At 41.5% G+C, this 16,236-nt stretch overlaps 1 protein-coding gene across 2 annotated transcripts in view; it reads right to left on the bottom strand.

Annotated features, from left to right (window-relative positions):
- Nucleotides 1–16,236, bottom strand: part of LARGE1 (LARGE xylosyl- and glucuronyltransferase 1) — a 397,052-nt gene that overhangs the window by 48,671 nt on the left and 332,145 nt on the right. For both annotated transcript variants that reach the window (XM_063133451.1, XM_063133452.1), the window contains exon 10: nt 6,802–6,957. In XM_063133451.1, coding sequence (XP_062989521.1) covers nt 6,802–6,957 — 156 coding nt within the window. The remainder of the gene's footprint in view (nt 1–6,801; nt 6,958–16,236) is intronic.

The following is a 16,236-nucleotide window of genomic DNA, read 5'->3' on the forward strand; positions in this document are numbered from 1 at the left end:
CAGAAAGGTCAGTTGCGAGGGCCATGGAAAGTGTATTTGTGGGCTCTTGCCAAAGACCCTTGTTTTGATAACTGGAAGCCTCAATCAGAGAATATACTGAGATCAGGAAAGGGTGAAGTGAATAGGGCCTTCAGAAAGGGTCATTGTCATTTTCCACAAAGATACCTTTACTGAGGACAAAACCAAGTATCTAAATTATGGCATCATTCTTTTAAGAAGCCACTATGTTTGCACTATCCCTGTACAGAACTGAATAAATCTACAAAACTCCGACATGCGAAAATCAGCTCCCCTGTTGTCTTGGTGACTAAGTGCTCTTACTAGAATTAGAACGTCATCACACGGGGGGAAATCATGTTTCCTTACCGTCGCTTCTCTGACCCCACTTTTGTGTTTCATCACTTCCTCTTTCTTCACAGAGAGGAAAGAGGAAGTAAACACAGACCACATAGCCCATTCAGGGGCTGTTTGTATTGCACCACTTTTCCTGCACACAACAGGAGATCGCGGCACATTCCTTTTTCTTTTTTAAAAGAAGTCGGATTAAAAAGGGTCTATTTTGCGATGGGAAAAAGAGCGGACAGAGAGAGAGGCACGCGGGAGGCAGATATTGTCATCTAAAGGATGCACGAACATCCGTAAATGGGCAGTAGCAAGTGTGCAATAAAATGCTCATCTGATGACGCCCTTAATTAAGCATGCTCTGTTGTGTAAAGAATTACTAGCCTGGCTAGTCTCTTACTCATGGTATCATGCGAGTTCATTCAATCATGAAATTGCTCTAGCCTGCACCACCACTGAAAATATATTTATTTATTTACAATATGTATTGTAAATACTCCCCATTCAGAATTACAGATGGTAGTTGTGATGTGTGCTTGGTCAAATGAATATTTCTGATAGGAGTTCTGATATTGGGATATTAACAGTGTGGTAGCCAGTGTAGAAAACACTAGCCCAGTTTGAATGAACATAGGGTGGTTCACAAACTATGGTGGCTTGTGAACCACCCTGCACATACTGGCTGTGTGTTGGCTGATTTACATAATTACTGTCGCTGGGCATGGCTTCTTGTTCAAACCTAGTGAGGGTAGCATGTTGGGGTGGTTGACAAACCACCCCAAACCCATAGCCTATTGTAGGGTTGTTTATTAACCACCTCAACCAGCCACCCTTACCGGGTTCGGACGACATAATAAGAAGCCACTGTGGTTGCAGTAATCATATAAACCAAATTACTGGGATGAATATGAGGCCTTAACATGGAAATTATATCTTGCTTTACAGTTTTTTGCTATAAAGTCACAACTGGGTATACTAGGCATACTACAGAATAAGTCTGTGCTTTCCAAGTATATTCTCTGATGATGGAATGTTGGACATAAACACTAAAAGACCAATAGAAAGAGCATGAAATGAATGAGGTATGATTGGAAAACTTGCTTTCTGCATTAAAATAAGAGAAGGAAGGGGAGAAGAGGATGATCAGCCAGCGATGTTTGATTTTAAAGGCCTCTAATTTTGCCAGGGTCCTTCCCACTTACTTCAACTGACCCCAACCCTGATGTTCTTTAGATGGCAGTGAAAACATTCTTATTCCTTTACTTTTAATGGTTTATAATATATATTGGAAGGTTTTGATTATGTTCCTTTTGGTTTTAAGGGTGTTTTTTTTGTTATTTGATGGTGTTTTGGTAGGTTTTGTTCTGTTATGTAAACCTCTTTAGGAATCCTTGTCAGGGCCAAAAAGTGGTATAAAATGCTTTCATAAATAAGTAAAATAAAAATGGTGTATAACCACAATATGGAAATTATGTCCCCATCTTTGGGGCTGCTATGGAACCACTTTAACATATATGAATTAACCCCTTCAACGCCACCCACTTACGACAACCCACAGTGCAAAAGCTCATAGCATTAGCAAAAAAACCTGACATCAAAACCAGGAGGAAAAAAAAGAAAAGAATAGAAACCACCAGCATGCAGGAAAATGCATAAAATATGGGTGAAATGTATTACTTTGTGTACAGGCAGAAAACAAGGAGCATACGGCAAACACTATAAATCTAATTTATGCTCAGTGTAATGCCTCTTCTTAGCACTAGTGTGTTGTAATGAGGCCAAAGCATAACTGAGGGCAGTATAAAACCTATTGAACTCCATTAGGTATTTAACAGATATTTGCATTCCAAACAAGTTCTCTTAATTACAAATTAAATTCTAAATGCAATACCTCTAATAACATGAAGTTGCTAAGTTGTAATAGCCTACATATTGAAACAACCCCTTGAGGGTGAATTCTGACACAGCCAGATTGCAAGTGACGGGCACAAGCCATTGATCTTGTAAACAATGAAAGCTACCATTCAACCAGCCCTCAAATTATCAAAGACAGAGCTGTTTAAATCCTGTTCTACTGCCTTCCTTTGTGCCGTGCTGGCCTGCCCATTGGGTAAGTGTAATTTCCCCCTCCTGGTACCACAACTATGAATATTATTAATGATTTGGATGAGGAGGTGCATGGAACGCTTATCAAATTTGCAGATGACACAAAATTGGGTGGGATAGCTAATACCCTGGAAGACAGAAACAAACTTCAAAGTGATCTTGATAGGCTGGAGTGCTGGGCAGAAAACAACAGGATGAAATTTAATAGGGATAAATACCAAGTTTAGGAAATAGAAACCAACTGCACAGTTACAAGATGGGGGATACTTGGCTCAGCAATACTACAAACGAGAAGGATCTTGGAATTGTTGTAGATTGCAAGCTGAATATGAGCCAACAGTGTGATGTGGCTGCAAAAAAGGCAAATGCTATTTTGGGCTGCATTAATAGAAGTATAGCTTCCAAATCACGTGAGGTACTGGTTCCTCTCTATTCGGCCCTGGTTAGGTCTCATCTAGAGTATTGCGTCTAGTTCTGGGCTCCACAATTCAAGAAGGACGCAGACAAGCTGGAGCATGTTCAGAGGAGGGCAACAAGGATGATCAGGGGTCTGGAAACAATGCCCAATGAAGAGAGACTGAAAGAACTGGGCATGTTTAGCCTGGAGAAGAGAAGATTGATAGGAGACATGATAGCACTCTTCAAATATTTAAAAGGTTGTCACACAGAGGAGGGCCAGGATCTCTTCTTGATCCTCCCAGAGTGCAGGACACAGAATAACGGGCTCAAGTTACAGGAAGTCAGATTCCGGCTGGACATCAGGAAAAACTTCCTGGCTGTTAGAGCAGTACGACAATGGAACCAGTTACCTAGCGAGGTTGTGGGCTCTCCCACACTAGAGGCATTCAAGAGACAGCTGGACAACCATCTGTCAAGTATGCTGTAGGGTGGATTCCTGCATTGAGCAGGGGGTTGGACTCGATGGCCTTGTAGGCCCCTTCCAACTCTGCTATTCTATGATTCTATGAATACTGTCAAGCTGTTAGTTTGGGGAAATTGGCACTATACTTCCTAGCAGTTGCTGCCATCACTTCTGAGCTGATTGCTTTACCTCCCCCAAGCCAACTCAATCATTTGCTACTTGAAAAAGGGAAAGATCGTAGATTGTGTTTGCCTTCCTCCCCTTTGTCTTTACAGCTGTGTCTAGGCCAAGGATGAAGAAAGTGTCTTTGCAACAACGGTTTACCTGGACCTAGCCGCACATGGCTGGGATAGATTAGAGAAATACAGAGGCATTGGAGTTGGTGGTAAGGAGCTGGGGGCCTATTTAGGTTATCCAAATGCCTAGGGCTTCTGAGCAAGAATGGCTGAGATCTTTGAGGATCAAAGCGAGACTAGTACAAGAGAATAGTCTTGTACAAGAGACTAGTACAAGAGTCACAAGAACACACTATCAGTCTATTTGGGAATCTTCCTCTGTGCCCTTTTCTCTCAGGAACTTTCTGTTCCAGAATTAGATGTAATTGGAATCTACTAGCCACAAGAGCAGTGCCTTGGTGTTCTTGCTTCTCGCCTTGAGGTCATGGACCTGCTCACCCCAATGTTTCCAATGGAGAATATCTGTGACTACAGAGTAAGAGGGAAATTACTTTGCCATAGAGAATTTGTTCAGGGTGATCAGCACCTCCAATATAATTGGGAACTGGAAATGAAAAGCATACAAAACAGAAAATTGCTACTGTATTTCAGCCATCTAGTGACCTTGGATGAGTAACTATGGTCCTAAATAGATGACCGACACATTCTAAGATGTCATATTGTTTGGGGAACTTATCAAATGTTCCACTTGGTAAGTTGACTAGTAATTTGTAATAACACCATTATCTATCTATCTATCTATCGATCTCCTTTAGAATGAGAGAACAGATTAACCATCTACTTCCCTAAACAAAGAATCAGGAAATAGTGATAAAACACTGCAGCAATGCATGAAAGGATTAGCCTCACTCCATAGCAACAAGTCAGTAACCACAGGTGGAGCAACAGCAACCACAGAATGCTACAAAGCCAGCCATGGTCATTTGCTTTGCTGCCATTTAGCATACATTAAGAAATGGGCAAACGTCACCCACCATTTACCACTTGGTAATATGGCCTGAATTTATGCTATGTCTCAGAGCAGAACTACACACTATGGGCAGTATCCAATGCTGCCCCTGCACTAGTGGGATCTACAACCAGTGCAATGGGAAGGTACCAGTTCTTGAAGCAATTGGAAATGAGTGAAAACACGAGTCTCCAGAATGGAGCAGAAGGGAGCTCCGTTGACCCTGTCTCATTCCGAAAACAGGCATTTCCACTTGTTTCCAGGGTTGCTTTAAGAAGCAATAGTTTCCTGTTGCACTAGCAATTGATCCTGTGGGCATAACAGAACAAGCAGAGGCATAACTTCCCCAAGACTAGCAGGTTGGCTGCTGTCAAAAACAGCTTGACCACATGAGATCTCTCCCCCATCCCTGTATTACTTATCCAGTGTTGTGACATCATGGCAGTTGTATGCTTTCCTTCCACTGCTCAATTTCATGGGCAGCGGGTGGCAGCAAAGTATGACATGTTATAGAAGAGGATGGAGAGGCCTTGACATTGGGATGACAATTTGGACTACAGCCTTATGTTATTTAGATTTTAAGAGCAACCATCACACCAAAGGTCCATCTGGGCTTTAGCTAGACCTAAGGTTTATCCCGGGGTCATCCCTGTTCATGTAAATGACGCACAGGATATCCTGGGAGCAGACAGGGATGACCCCGAGACGATCCCGGGATAAAGCCCTAGTCTAGCACTCAGTTTCCAAAAATGGTCAGCCAGACACATCTGGGAAGGCTATGGCAATTGTTCAGGACAAATACTTTTGCCCATAGCCTAACCTTTATCACAAGGTTATTGTAAGCATAACAAGGAACAGCTATAAACTATCATGAATATTCACATGCGCTATGTAGAAAATAAGGAATTTGGGGAGGTCCACATTCCTTTTCTCATACAGGCATTTCAAAGTATCTTTCTAGCAGTTATTGGATTCTCTTGTAGCTGCTTTCCAGAGGCCCAATTTAGATGCATCATGCAGTAAATCCTCCCTCTAACATTTTGAACAATTGGATACTGGGTACACAAAATCACACATATATAAATACTTCTGCATTTCAATGAGCAGGGCCACTTTGTTTGAAGGACTTGAATTGCAAGTTTTGTTCTACTCGTCCTGAACACTGCTATTACATTTCATAGGTACATGGAAGGAGGAAGAACTCTGCATATAGCTATTACTGAGGGAAACTACCTGTAATTTCACACAATCTCAAACAATAATTGCACCTTCAAATGCTTCTCCATTATATGACTTGCCATATATATGCAGAAATACTAGGATATGAAGCCAAGAAAAAATATATAAGTGTAGCTACTTTGGTATCCTTATAATTTCATCATCATAAACAATTCTGGCTGGAAAAAAACTTTATGACTCTAGACTGTTTCCCACTATATCCCTACCCTACAGGAAGGGTTCACAACTCAATGGTAGAACACATGCTTTGTTCGCAGAAGAACCCAGGTTCAATTCTCAACATTCCCAATCAAAAGGGTCCCAGATATCAGGGCTGGAGCAGAAAAAAGGCTTCTTTCCGCCATAGGCTTTGGAGAGCTTCTGCCTGTCCAAGAAGACAATACTGGGCAAGATGGAGTACTCTGATTTAGTTCCATATATACCAACTTTCCCTACCTGGTGCCCTCCGGTGTGTTGAACCACAACTCCCAGCATTCCTGATCAATGGCCATGCTGGCAGGGGCTGAAGGGAACTGAAGCCCAAAATATCTGGAAGGCACCAGGTTGGGGAAAGCTGGTTTATGCACATATACATGAGACTCTTGATAAGTTTATATAACAACGTCTTAAATCTCTGGGCTCATCTACACCAAGCAGGATATAGCACTATGAAAGTGGTATGAAAGCGGTATATAAGAGGCAGGAGCCACACCAAGCAGGATATTTCACTATGAAAGCGGTATGAAAGAGGTATATGGTAGATGTCAATGGGCCCCAACAGTTGTCAGTGCACTTCAATACCGCTATAAAGCAGTAGCGTGGCTCCTGCCTTTTATATACCGCTTTCATAGTGGAATATCCTGCTTGGTGTAGATGAGCTCTCTGTCTCACCTGCCTAAACCGCTTTGACAGCAGTTGGAAGACCGTATCATCTACAAGCTGAAAGGAACGATAAATAGAATATTTAGCAAATCTGCAATCTTTTATCTGCAAGAAAACCCCTCTCCCCCCCCCCCACAGCCCCAGATGTGTACGTCTGTGTAAACTAAACTCACCCCACAACTTTTAGCCCCATGCTTCTGACTTACATTTTCACTGTTGACATCAGCTTCACTGGGGCATCCAAAGAGCTCCCGCCTTAGCAAGTTCCCATCATACTCTAGGAAAGTCAGGTAGAGGTTGCGGAAAAACTCAACATGCTTGTTCTTTACCCTCAGCTTTTTGGGGGAGTTCCAGTGGATCACCTGGTACAGAAAACAAAGCAGGAATTTCAGACATCAAAAGCCAACCTCATTTGTCTGCCATTGTTAAGTACTTTTTGTTGTTGTTGCTGCTGCTGTTACAATAATTTCCCCTCCTCTTTTCTCAGGGTGTCATCAGACGAACGTTTTATCACACGTTACTGACCAATCACGTCTTCTCAGGCATCCTTTTGACAATGCTGTCTGCCTCCTGTGGATCGCCTGCTGCTTCTGGTCTTTTTACTGTGACAAAATAGACTCCAGTAAATCCAACTTTTTTTTTTTTAAGCGAAACTTGCCACCATTTCCTGCTGTGTGCAGGAAAAGCAGCACAATAAAAATGGTCACTGAATGGGCCACGTGGTCATAGCTAATTCCTCTTTCTCTGTGTACTGTTGTTTTTATGCTTTTTATGTTTTTAAACTTTGTATATTTGTTTTTAATGTCTACTGTTTTTAACTTTTGTAAACTGCCCAGAGAGCTCCAGCTATGGGGCAGTATATAAATGCAATAAATAAATAAAAAGATAGAAAGAAGAAAGAAAGAAACCATCACTATTGTGGGACAGCAGCAGACCATAGCGATGGTAGGGAAATGCAATTCCCCCTCAATCCTTCTGATGCCGTTCTCAGAGCTGCCATTTAGGAACTCCCATTTCTTCAAATAAGTTGGGGAAAATTAATCATAAAAAAACCTACCAATCAAACCAGGATTTAAGATGGGCTCTGTCCTACACCCTTGCCTCCTAAGCAAAGAGTTAAGTTTAACTTGAAGGCTTGTACTACATTCTGCATGAATGAAGCGTCTTGTTAGCTTCAATAGCTTACATACGGTTTCTTCAACAGATGGCAGGCCATTTAAAAGGTATCACTTCCCCATCCCTTCTCCCCATCCAAATCAAGAAGCCCCCACTCATCGAACTTTGGCAATATAAAGAGAGATCATAATAGGGCGAGAATTAAAAGCCCTAAGGAAAAAGCAGTGAGGATAGAAAAGTGACAGATTGAAACAAATTCATTTTATGGAGATTACGTTTTAGGCATAAATGGATTCTTTGTTTCAAGCATTAACTTCTATGAATTTTAAAGAGGTCCAGATATGTGCAAGAGGGAAGGAAAAGAGAGAGAGAGAGGATTTTGTTGGGAATTCTTCCAAACTGGGAATTCAGAAGGCTTTGTACATCCATTAAAGAAATTACATGTAGGGGCGGTGGCACTCCAAGCAGCAAATAATTTCTACTCCCCTGATTGCCAAGTGCTGAGTAAGTGAGGGTTGCAGTGCTGTATTATAGCTTTATACACTTCCTCCTGGCAGTTCCTTTAACTAATGTGAACACATGTTCCTCAGGCAACGATACCAAACCAATTGGGAGATTCAGAGGGCCGACTATGGAGTGAAACCAAACCAAACTGCTGAGGAATAAAATGAGGTACATAAACAAACAGAACATAAAAAATAAATAACTACATATCAAGCTACCTCAGACTGTTTAGAACCAGCCCACAGAACTATGAAGTTACCTCAAACATGCAAAACAAGATGTTGGCAAAAACTATGACCGCTTATAAATGTAGTGCATTTTGTTATTTATGTAAGGTTTCTACTTTTAGCTCTGAAATACCAGGCCTCTGAGTTGTGCCATGAGATCTTCATGTAATAAAGTATAGCAATATTGTTTGTTGAACTCTGCGTATGTCCTGGAATGTCTTGAGTATGTGATAAGGCCTGGGTAAAGAAAGAGGTTTATGCAAGCAAGCTTGGGATAAGCCATGACACCCTGGCCTCTGCTAGACCTATGAGTGTAGTGCGACGGAGGGGTAAGGATCTCACGATATTTTTATCATGAGATCTCCCCCTCTGTTTACACATGGCGCATGCGACCTCGGAGGGAGAGGATGTCGAAGCCGCCATTTTGGGTTTTTTTCTTAAAGAAGAAGAGTGCACTAACGCTCGTGTGCAAAAGGTAAGTCTTTTTACATTTAAAATTAATTTCAATGCTCACCCCACCCCACCCCTGATGGGCGCAGAGCTCCTGTGCGTGGTTCCTGGATCCTCATGAGTAATCGCAAGGCACTGGGAAAAACTGTGACACCCGCACACACATTCCACGGCCTCGGGATCATCCCAAGACCATAGAAAAAGCAGGCTCAAAGGGGAGGGTGCCCGGGGCAAGGGAGGGATCATCCCTCCCTGCTCCCGGGATCCCCTGTGCGTCATGTGGATGCACAGGGATGATCCTGGGTATCACCCCGGGATTTCATCCAGTCTAGCTGTGGCCCCTGACTCTGGCTTTGCATTACTTGGTAAATACAGACATCCTGTCTTTGCTTCCCTTTGTTTTGTAAACACAGATAATGTAAATGCTGTTGGGAGGGGGGAGAGGAAATTGAACTGAGAGGTTACACATGCACTGTTGCAATATGCCATGCTGGCCGTGGTGATGTTTTGTTCTTCCTTTCTTTCTGCCTACAAATATCAAAGTAGGCAGGATATCAAATATCAAATATCCTCTCTCATCTCACACTATTCCCCCGCTCATGCTCTTCGCTCCTCTGATGCCATGTTTCTCGCCTGCCCAAGGGTCTCTACTTCCCTTGCTCGGCTTCGTCCATTTTCTTCTGCTGCCCCTTACGCCTGGAACGCTCTTCCAGAACATTTGAGAACTACAAGTTCAATCGCAGCTTTTAAAGCTCAGCTAAAAACTTTTCTTTTTCCTAAAGCTTTTAAAACTTGATTTTGTTCTGACTTTTATACTGTTAGTTTTACTCTACCCTGTGCCTGTTTGGTGCATTCTCTTCCCCTCCTTATTGTTTTATTATGATTTTATTAGAATGTAAGCCTATGCGGCAGGGTCTTGCTATTTTATTGTTTTACTCTGTACAGCACCATGTACATTGATGGCACTATATAAATAAATAAATAAATAAATAAATAAATAAATAATAATAATAATAATAAAAAGTATTCCCGCCCACAAGCAGAGCTGCCCAGACCAAGCCTTTGAGTTGGTGCTCTCCTGAACGTTCAGTATCTGAATAAAGCTTCAACTATCAGACCAGACTCAGAGAAGTTTCTTCAACAGGACTACATGCAAATCCTTCAGTGAGATTCACTCTTGGACTCACCTTCTGTTTTAGCCTTTTTCATTAAACCTAAAAAACAGAGAGCTAAAGCATTTCTAAGATGAAGTTGCCTTCCTCAGTGAAAACAGAAAAATAATGCAAACCACAAAGGAAAGAACACTTAAGCTCCAACTAAACAGTTTTAGAGGGATGTGATTTTGGCTAAATGGTAGCAAATGGGAATTATTGATCAGCTATAAAATAAATTATACTATTATAACAGTACAGCACAAAGAAGAAATGATAAGGGGGAAGTAAGGAAATTGCTATCATTTCAAGCTATTGTCCTCAAAATCTGAGGATAATTTCCTTTTGAAATTTCCTCTGTACATCCTGCTTGCCTGCCTGCCACACATTCTCAATCTAGAATTCTGAACTGTGTCACTTGTTACTTGCTAATTATCCACAATTTCCCCCCTAAAACCAGTCTTTTGAATTAGCCATTTCCTGTTACTAGAACTCACTAGGATTTAATTCTGCAAAAGGAATCCAGACAGATAATTTGTTAGCTTGGCCACTTACACATTGCCAAGAAAGAGGAAATGTGTCATGAAAAGGACACAGATTTGTATAACTTGCATATGCTAATTCAAACTTAGAAATAATTAGTATAATTTAAATAGAAATACAATACATCTCATTTTAGTGGGGAGGTCTGCGACCAGGTGTGCCTGCTCAGTCTACTGTCCACAGGTTCTAACTGTTGACAGACAGCATCAAGGCCCCGGCTGGCTCTCCCTTCTTACAGTTCTTTATCTTTAAACTGCACTTGGACTGGGCAGCCGTTCATAGAGAGGACCCTTTCAAATAGAGCACTGTTCCCTAAAGTAGGGCACATGGCTACACTATTATTTGTTCAGTACTTCGGATGCCCTTGGCCTGGATTTGTGTAGTTTGCATGAAAACCAGCCAGCATTAAGATATGGGAGAAAGATGCTATCAAAATAAGGGTTTGCATGAGCCTACATTGAACTGTATCTACTTTTTACATTTGCAAAGCAGATCTAGGACCCATCTTCTTGACCTTGCAGGCAACTAACTACAACCGATGGCTTTGGTTTGGAGCCTGGAGAATAGTGATGTAGTAGTAAATTTTGGAGAGCAAATGCTCATCATGACAATCCCCCATAGGTGAGAATTGAAAAATTCAAGCAGCTGTCTTTATCTATATCAACAAATCAATTCTAACAGTTTTCATCTTTACCAAGAGCAAGCCCTTTGTAAAGCTAATGGGTCTTAATTGCCCACTCAAGACCAAGCCACCCCAAAACACTTTCAATGACAACAGGGCAGAATATATTGTTGGGAGGAAAAATCTGTTTCCCTGCAGCAACTGTGAGCATTGCACCTAAGCTCAGAGAGGAACAGAAAATTCAGGGGTGGGGTGGGGGTGGCAAATTACATCAGCATCCCTGGTAATCAAAATATGCCAGTGTGCTGTCCCTGCAAGCACTACTGCTGGAGACCTATGGAGTAGTGCATATCTTTGAGGACCTAGTAAGTATGAGGACCTCTGTAAGTATGAGGTCCAAATTGTGTCAGAGATAAGCACTGAAAGGATGGCATCTCAGATTTGTGGATATAACATGGTCAGTCTAGGCCACTGTATTGATCAACCTTGACTCTCCAGAGAGCTGCAAATTGAACATTTTTTTGCACATCCAAAAGTTAATGGCCATCAAGGATCTGATGTTCATGATTTGATCAGAGCTGAAATATGTGTCAGGAATCTGTATGTGAACAGCTGTCAAAGGAGCCAGGAGAGAGTTGAAGGAAAGTTAAATGGAACTGATTATTGTCCATATAGAAGGATAGGCTGTGGTCAACATAGTTAAAAGGACAAAAGGAAACAAGCCAATAAAACCATAGTAGCGCAAAAGTGATATGATTTCTGTAATTAAAATAATAATAATCCCCAGGTTATTCCATTCAATATGTCAAAATATATACAAAGGATAACAACTTCTATGAACACAACCTGTTTCTCAGTGATGACTGAAGTTACAGGATACATGAGGATCTGATTCAGTGCCTGCTGAGTTCAGTTTGAACACGATCAAGGAAGTGATCTGGCCACAGAAAGATCACCTGGAAAGGCAGTCTATTCCCCTGTGTGAAGATGGACTTGCAGAACTCAATGACTGGGATCCAAAGTGCTCTTGCAGGCAACACCAAGGGTCTGTGTTTGCCAAGTGGTTTAAAAATATATATATCATTCTTTCAATGTTAGATCTGTCAGCCATATGACACACTGCTTTTGAAATCCTCCTCTTTCAGAAGTAGTTTGCCACAAGACAATGGGCATCATCAGATGAGTGTTTTATGCCCACTTACAGATGTTTGCACGTCCTTTAGACGACACACCTCCAGTTTTTCCATTGCAAAATAGACCCCTTTTAATCTGACTTTTATTTTTAAACAGAATGGGCTGCAATCTCCTGCTGTGTGCAGGATGAGCGCCACGATAAAAATGCCCCCTGAATGAGCCATGTGGTCTTTATGAAGAACAGAAGCAGGGACGGAGAAGCAACAGTAAGGAAATTCAATTTCCCCCTGTGTATGACATTCAATTTGACTATTTGAGAAACAAAACTCCAAACCCATGGCTAAGAGGAGCTAGTTTTGTGGTTCTTTGGACTCCGTCATACAATCCTCATTATCTTGTAACCTTGGACTAGCTAGAGGAAAGATGGGAGAGGACCGTTTTTGTACATTCGTTACGTATCCCACTGCATAGGTTCTTGGGCTGAACCTAAGTTCAAATAAAGAGTTTCTCCCAAAACTCAAATGCATTTATTTACAACACCATTGGAAACCGATATACATAATTAAATCCTAATCTTGCTGAAGTCAATAACATGCCTACCGATTTCAAACTCAAGAATCCACATTAGAATTTTAACTCAGCTTTTCTATCTTGATCCCACAATCGCTTTCATACATAAATGCCCAAATATAGATTAGAGCAGGGGTAGATACCTTGGTGACCGCCAGCTGTTTTGGACTACAACTCCCACAATCCCTGACCATTGGACATGGTGGCTGGGGCTGATGGGAACTGCGATCCAAAAACCTCTGGAGGAAATCATTTCCCTTACTTCTGAAATAAAGATCCCCCCCGAACTTAGTAGGGTTTCACACATTTCTGATGTACCATTTAATACATCAGTAAATAGCACAAACATTCCTACTCAGGGATACTTAAGGATTTCATTTGGTTCACATTTTTAAGTGAACCGGCACTGCTCACTCTTCCTAGACTAATATGTGGATTGCACTGCACATATTCTTCAGTTTTTGCATTTCTGCAAATGTTCTGATACAGTTGTTGGCTCAAAAAATATTCCAAAATATATGTTGTGAAAAAATACTTGCAAATTAATGTGGAAACAGGATGGACGGACCTATGAAGGACCACATGTGAAACTGAGGGTGTTTCCAGGTGAGGTTTTTATTATGCATTTGCTCTGTCTCATTCACAGGATTTTACAGGGGGTCTAGGAGCGTCATCAGACGGGGCGGGGATCATGGTTCCCTACTGTCGCTTTTCTTGCCCCACTCCTGTTCCATGACACTTCCTCTTTCTACCGGGAGATGAAAGAGGAAGTAAACAATGACCATGTGGCCCATTCAGGGGCTGTTTTTATCACGCTGCTTTTCCTGCACAGAGCAGGAAATGGCAGCACATTCCGTTTCAAAAAAGAAAAGAAAAAGAAAAGTCGGTTTAAAAGGGGTCCATTTTGTGACAGAAAACAGGCAAGAAGGAGCGGGAGATGCATGGGAGGCAGACATCACCTAAAGGATGCATGAACATCCGTAAGTAGGCAGTAGCGAGCGTGCAATAAAACGCTTGTCTGATGACACTCTAGGTGATGTCTTCAATTTGAAGCCCTTGCATGTTTTCTCACTTTCTTTCTTTCTTTCTTTCTTTCTTTCTTTCTTTCTTTCTCCTTTTTACCAGAAAAAGTCCATTAAGGAGTAAAAATCAGAATAGCTGCATAATGCCTTATGATTGGTAGTCCTGAGAGCCCTGTCTGGAATCACCCTGCCATGGTCGAGAAACAGACTGATCCATCCCTATTCTCAGTGATGGCTCCAGGCGTTTGAGGACCCTTGGGCAATGCACTCCCAATGGTCCCCTTCCCGCAGTGAGTCAACCTTTTCACCACCATTGTCACCACCTGCTCTTGCTCCTTGCCCTCTTCCTCATCACTGCTACCACTGGCTTGCTTGATAGGCAGAGAGCCAGGGAGCAAGTAGGCAATGGCATCTACTGCTCCTCCTTCTCACCACTATCGCTGTTGTCTGGGCCAAAGCAAAAGAACGAGCAGGTTGTAATGGTGAACAGGAGAGCAATTCCAGGGGGCTCTTGCCAATGGGCCTTTGCTGGCGTGTAGGCCCTTGGCAGGTGGCCAACTATGCCTACCCCCCCCCCCCCGATGCAAGCCACGCCTATTCTTTCCAGGACTGCCTGCATTTATTTATTTATTTATTTATTTATTTATTTATTGCATTTATATCCCACCTTTTTTCCTCCAAAGAACCCAAGGCGGCATACATAATCCTCCTCTTCCTCTCCATTTTACCCTCACAACAACAACCCTGTGAGGTGGGTTGGGCTGAGAGTCTGTGACTGGCCCAAAGTCACCCAGTAGGTTTCCATGGCCGAGTGGGGACTAGAACCCGGATCTCTCAACTCCCAGTCCAACACTTTAGCCACTACACCACACTACATGGCCAATGCTGAAATATAAGTGTATTTTCCTCACTTCAAAACCCCTCCAGCTAGCATGGCTTTTCAAGAAAACTCAAAGCATGGCTAATTTGTATTTGTATTTTTCATGTTAACTGCCTTAAAGGGTAAATATTACCTAAAGGTCACATACTACTTAATTTGAGAAAATAAGGTGGCCTTTTACAATACTGTTAAACTTCGTTCTTGGGTTTTATCTGAGAATATGCAATTATTTTTTGGGGGTGTGTGTGTCTACTCTTCTTTTAAAACTTTAAGGTGATTTTCTGAATGGCATAAAATATGGAATTTCCCATAGACTGGCATAAATACATTGCTTTTTCTACTAGTTATAAATTGAATTATAGTACAATAATATCTAATTGTAATGCACCTCTACTACAGCTGATGTCAAAATCTATATGGCAGTGCCTGCTTGCTTGTCATATAGAAGGAATTTATCTCTCATATGTGGTACTTCATGATGAATTTTCAAGTTAAATGTTGCAAAAATCTCATACTGCAGTTATGAGTAGTGTCTGATAAATAATATAACTGTTATACTCATCATTGCTGATAAACCAGCAAAAACTAAATCCCACAATTTTGGTTTAACTGGGTTATGAATTGTATAGAATTCTTGTATAAATTAAGGTCTAGTGCTCTCTGGGGTGTCTAACCTGTCTGAACTTTTCTATTTCATAAGGCAAGTGAGGGCCCACATGTCTGAATGCTCTTCCATGTTAGGAAGAAGGGTTCTAGCCTGGCTAAATCTTCTCCCTGCTATCTAGTTTTCTATATGTATCATTTGTTGTTATTATTATCATTATTTCTGTATGCAGGAGCATATCAGCTCGGATCCATAGTCTCAAATGGCAGAGACACAGGTTTACCAATTCAGTGATAAACTAACCTGAGAGCCTAACTTGGCAAGTCCTGATAAGGAGAAGTCGTTTGTGCCATTTGCCTGGCACCTACATTGTACTCTTTCTGGCACCAGGTGAAGATGTTTCTATTTGCCCAGTATTTTAGCATTTTTACCATCATAGTCTTTTAAATCTGTATTTTAAATTGTATTTTAAATCTCTGTGTTGCTGCTCAGTTTTATTCTGGTTCGTCCTTTTGGATTGTGGTTTTATATTGTGGTTTTAAGCTTCTATATGATATTTTATGCTGTATCTTATGGTTTTAATGTTTGTGAACCACTCAGAGAGCTTTGGCTATTGGGCAGTATAGAAATAAATAAATAAACATGTTCATACTAAATCCACTGTAACATGGGAACAGCTTCCCCATTTTATAATCCCATATTGCTCTGGGAAAATTTATAAAGAGCCAGATGTCATGGATCAGAACCCTGAACCCTCATCATCAGCAGATCCCAACCCCTTGTCCTCTGAAGAAGCAGCTTAAGAGTTAATGGTTCAG

Source organism: Elgaria multicarinata, chromosome 9 (genome assembly GCF_023053635.1).
Source record: "Elgaria multicarinata webbii isolate HBS135686 ecotype San Diego chromosome 9, rElgMul1.1.pri, whole genome shotgun sequence".
NCBI classification, from domain to species: Eukaryota; Metazoa; Chordata; class Lepidosauria; order Squamata; family Anguidae; genus Elgaria; species Elgaria multicarinata.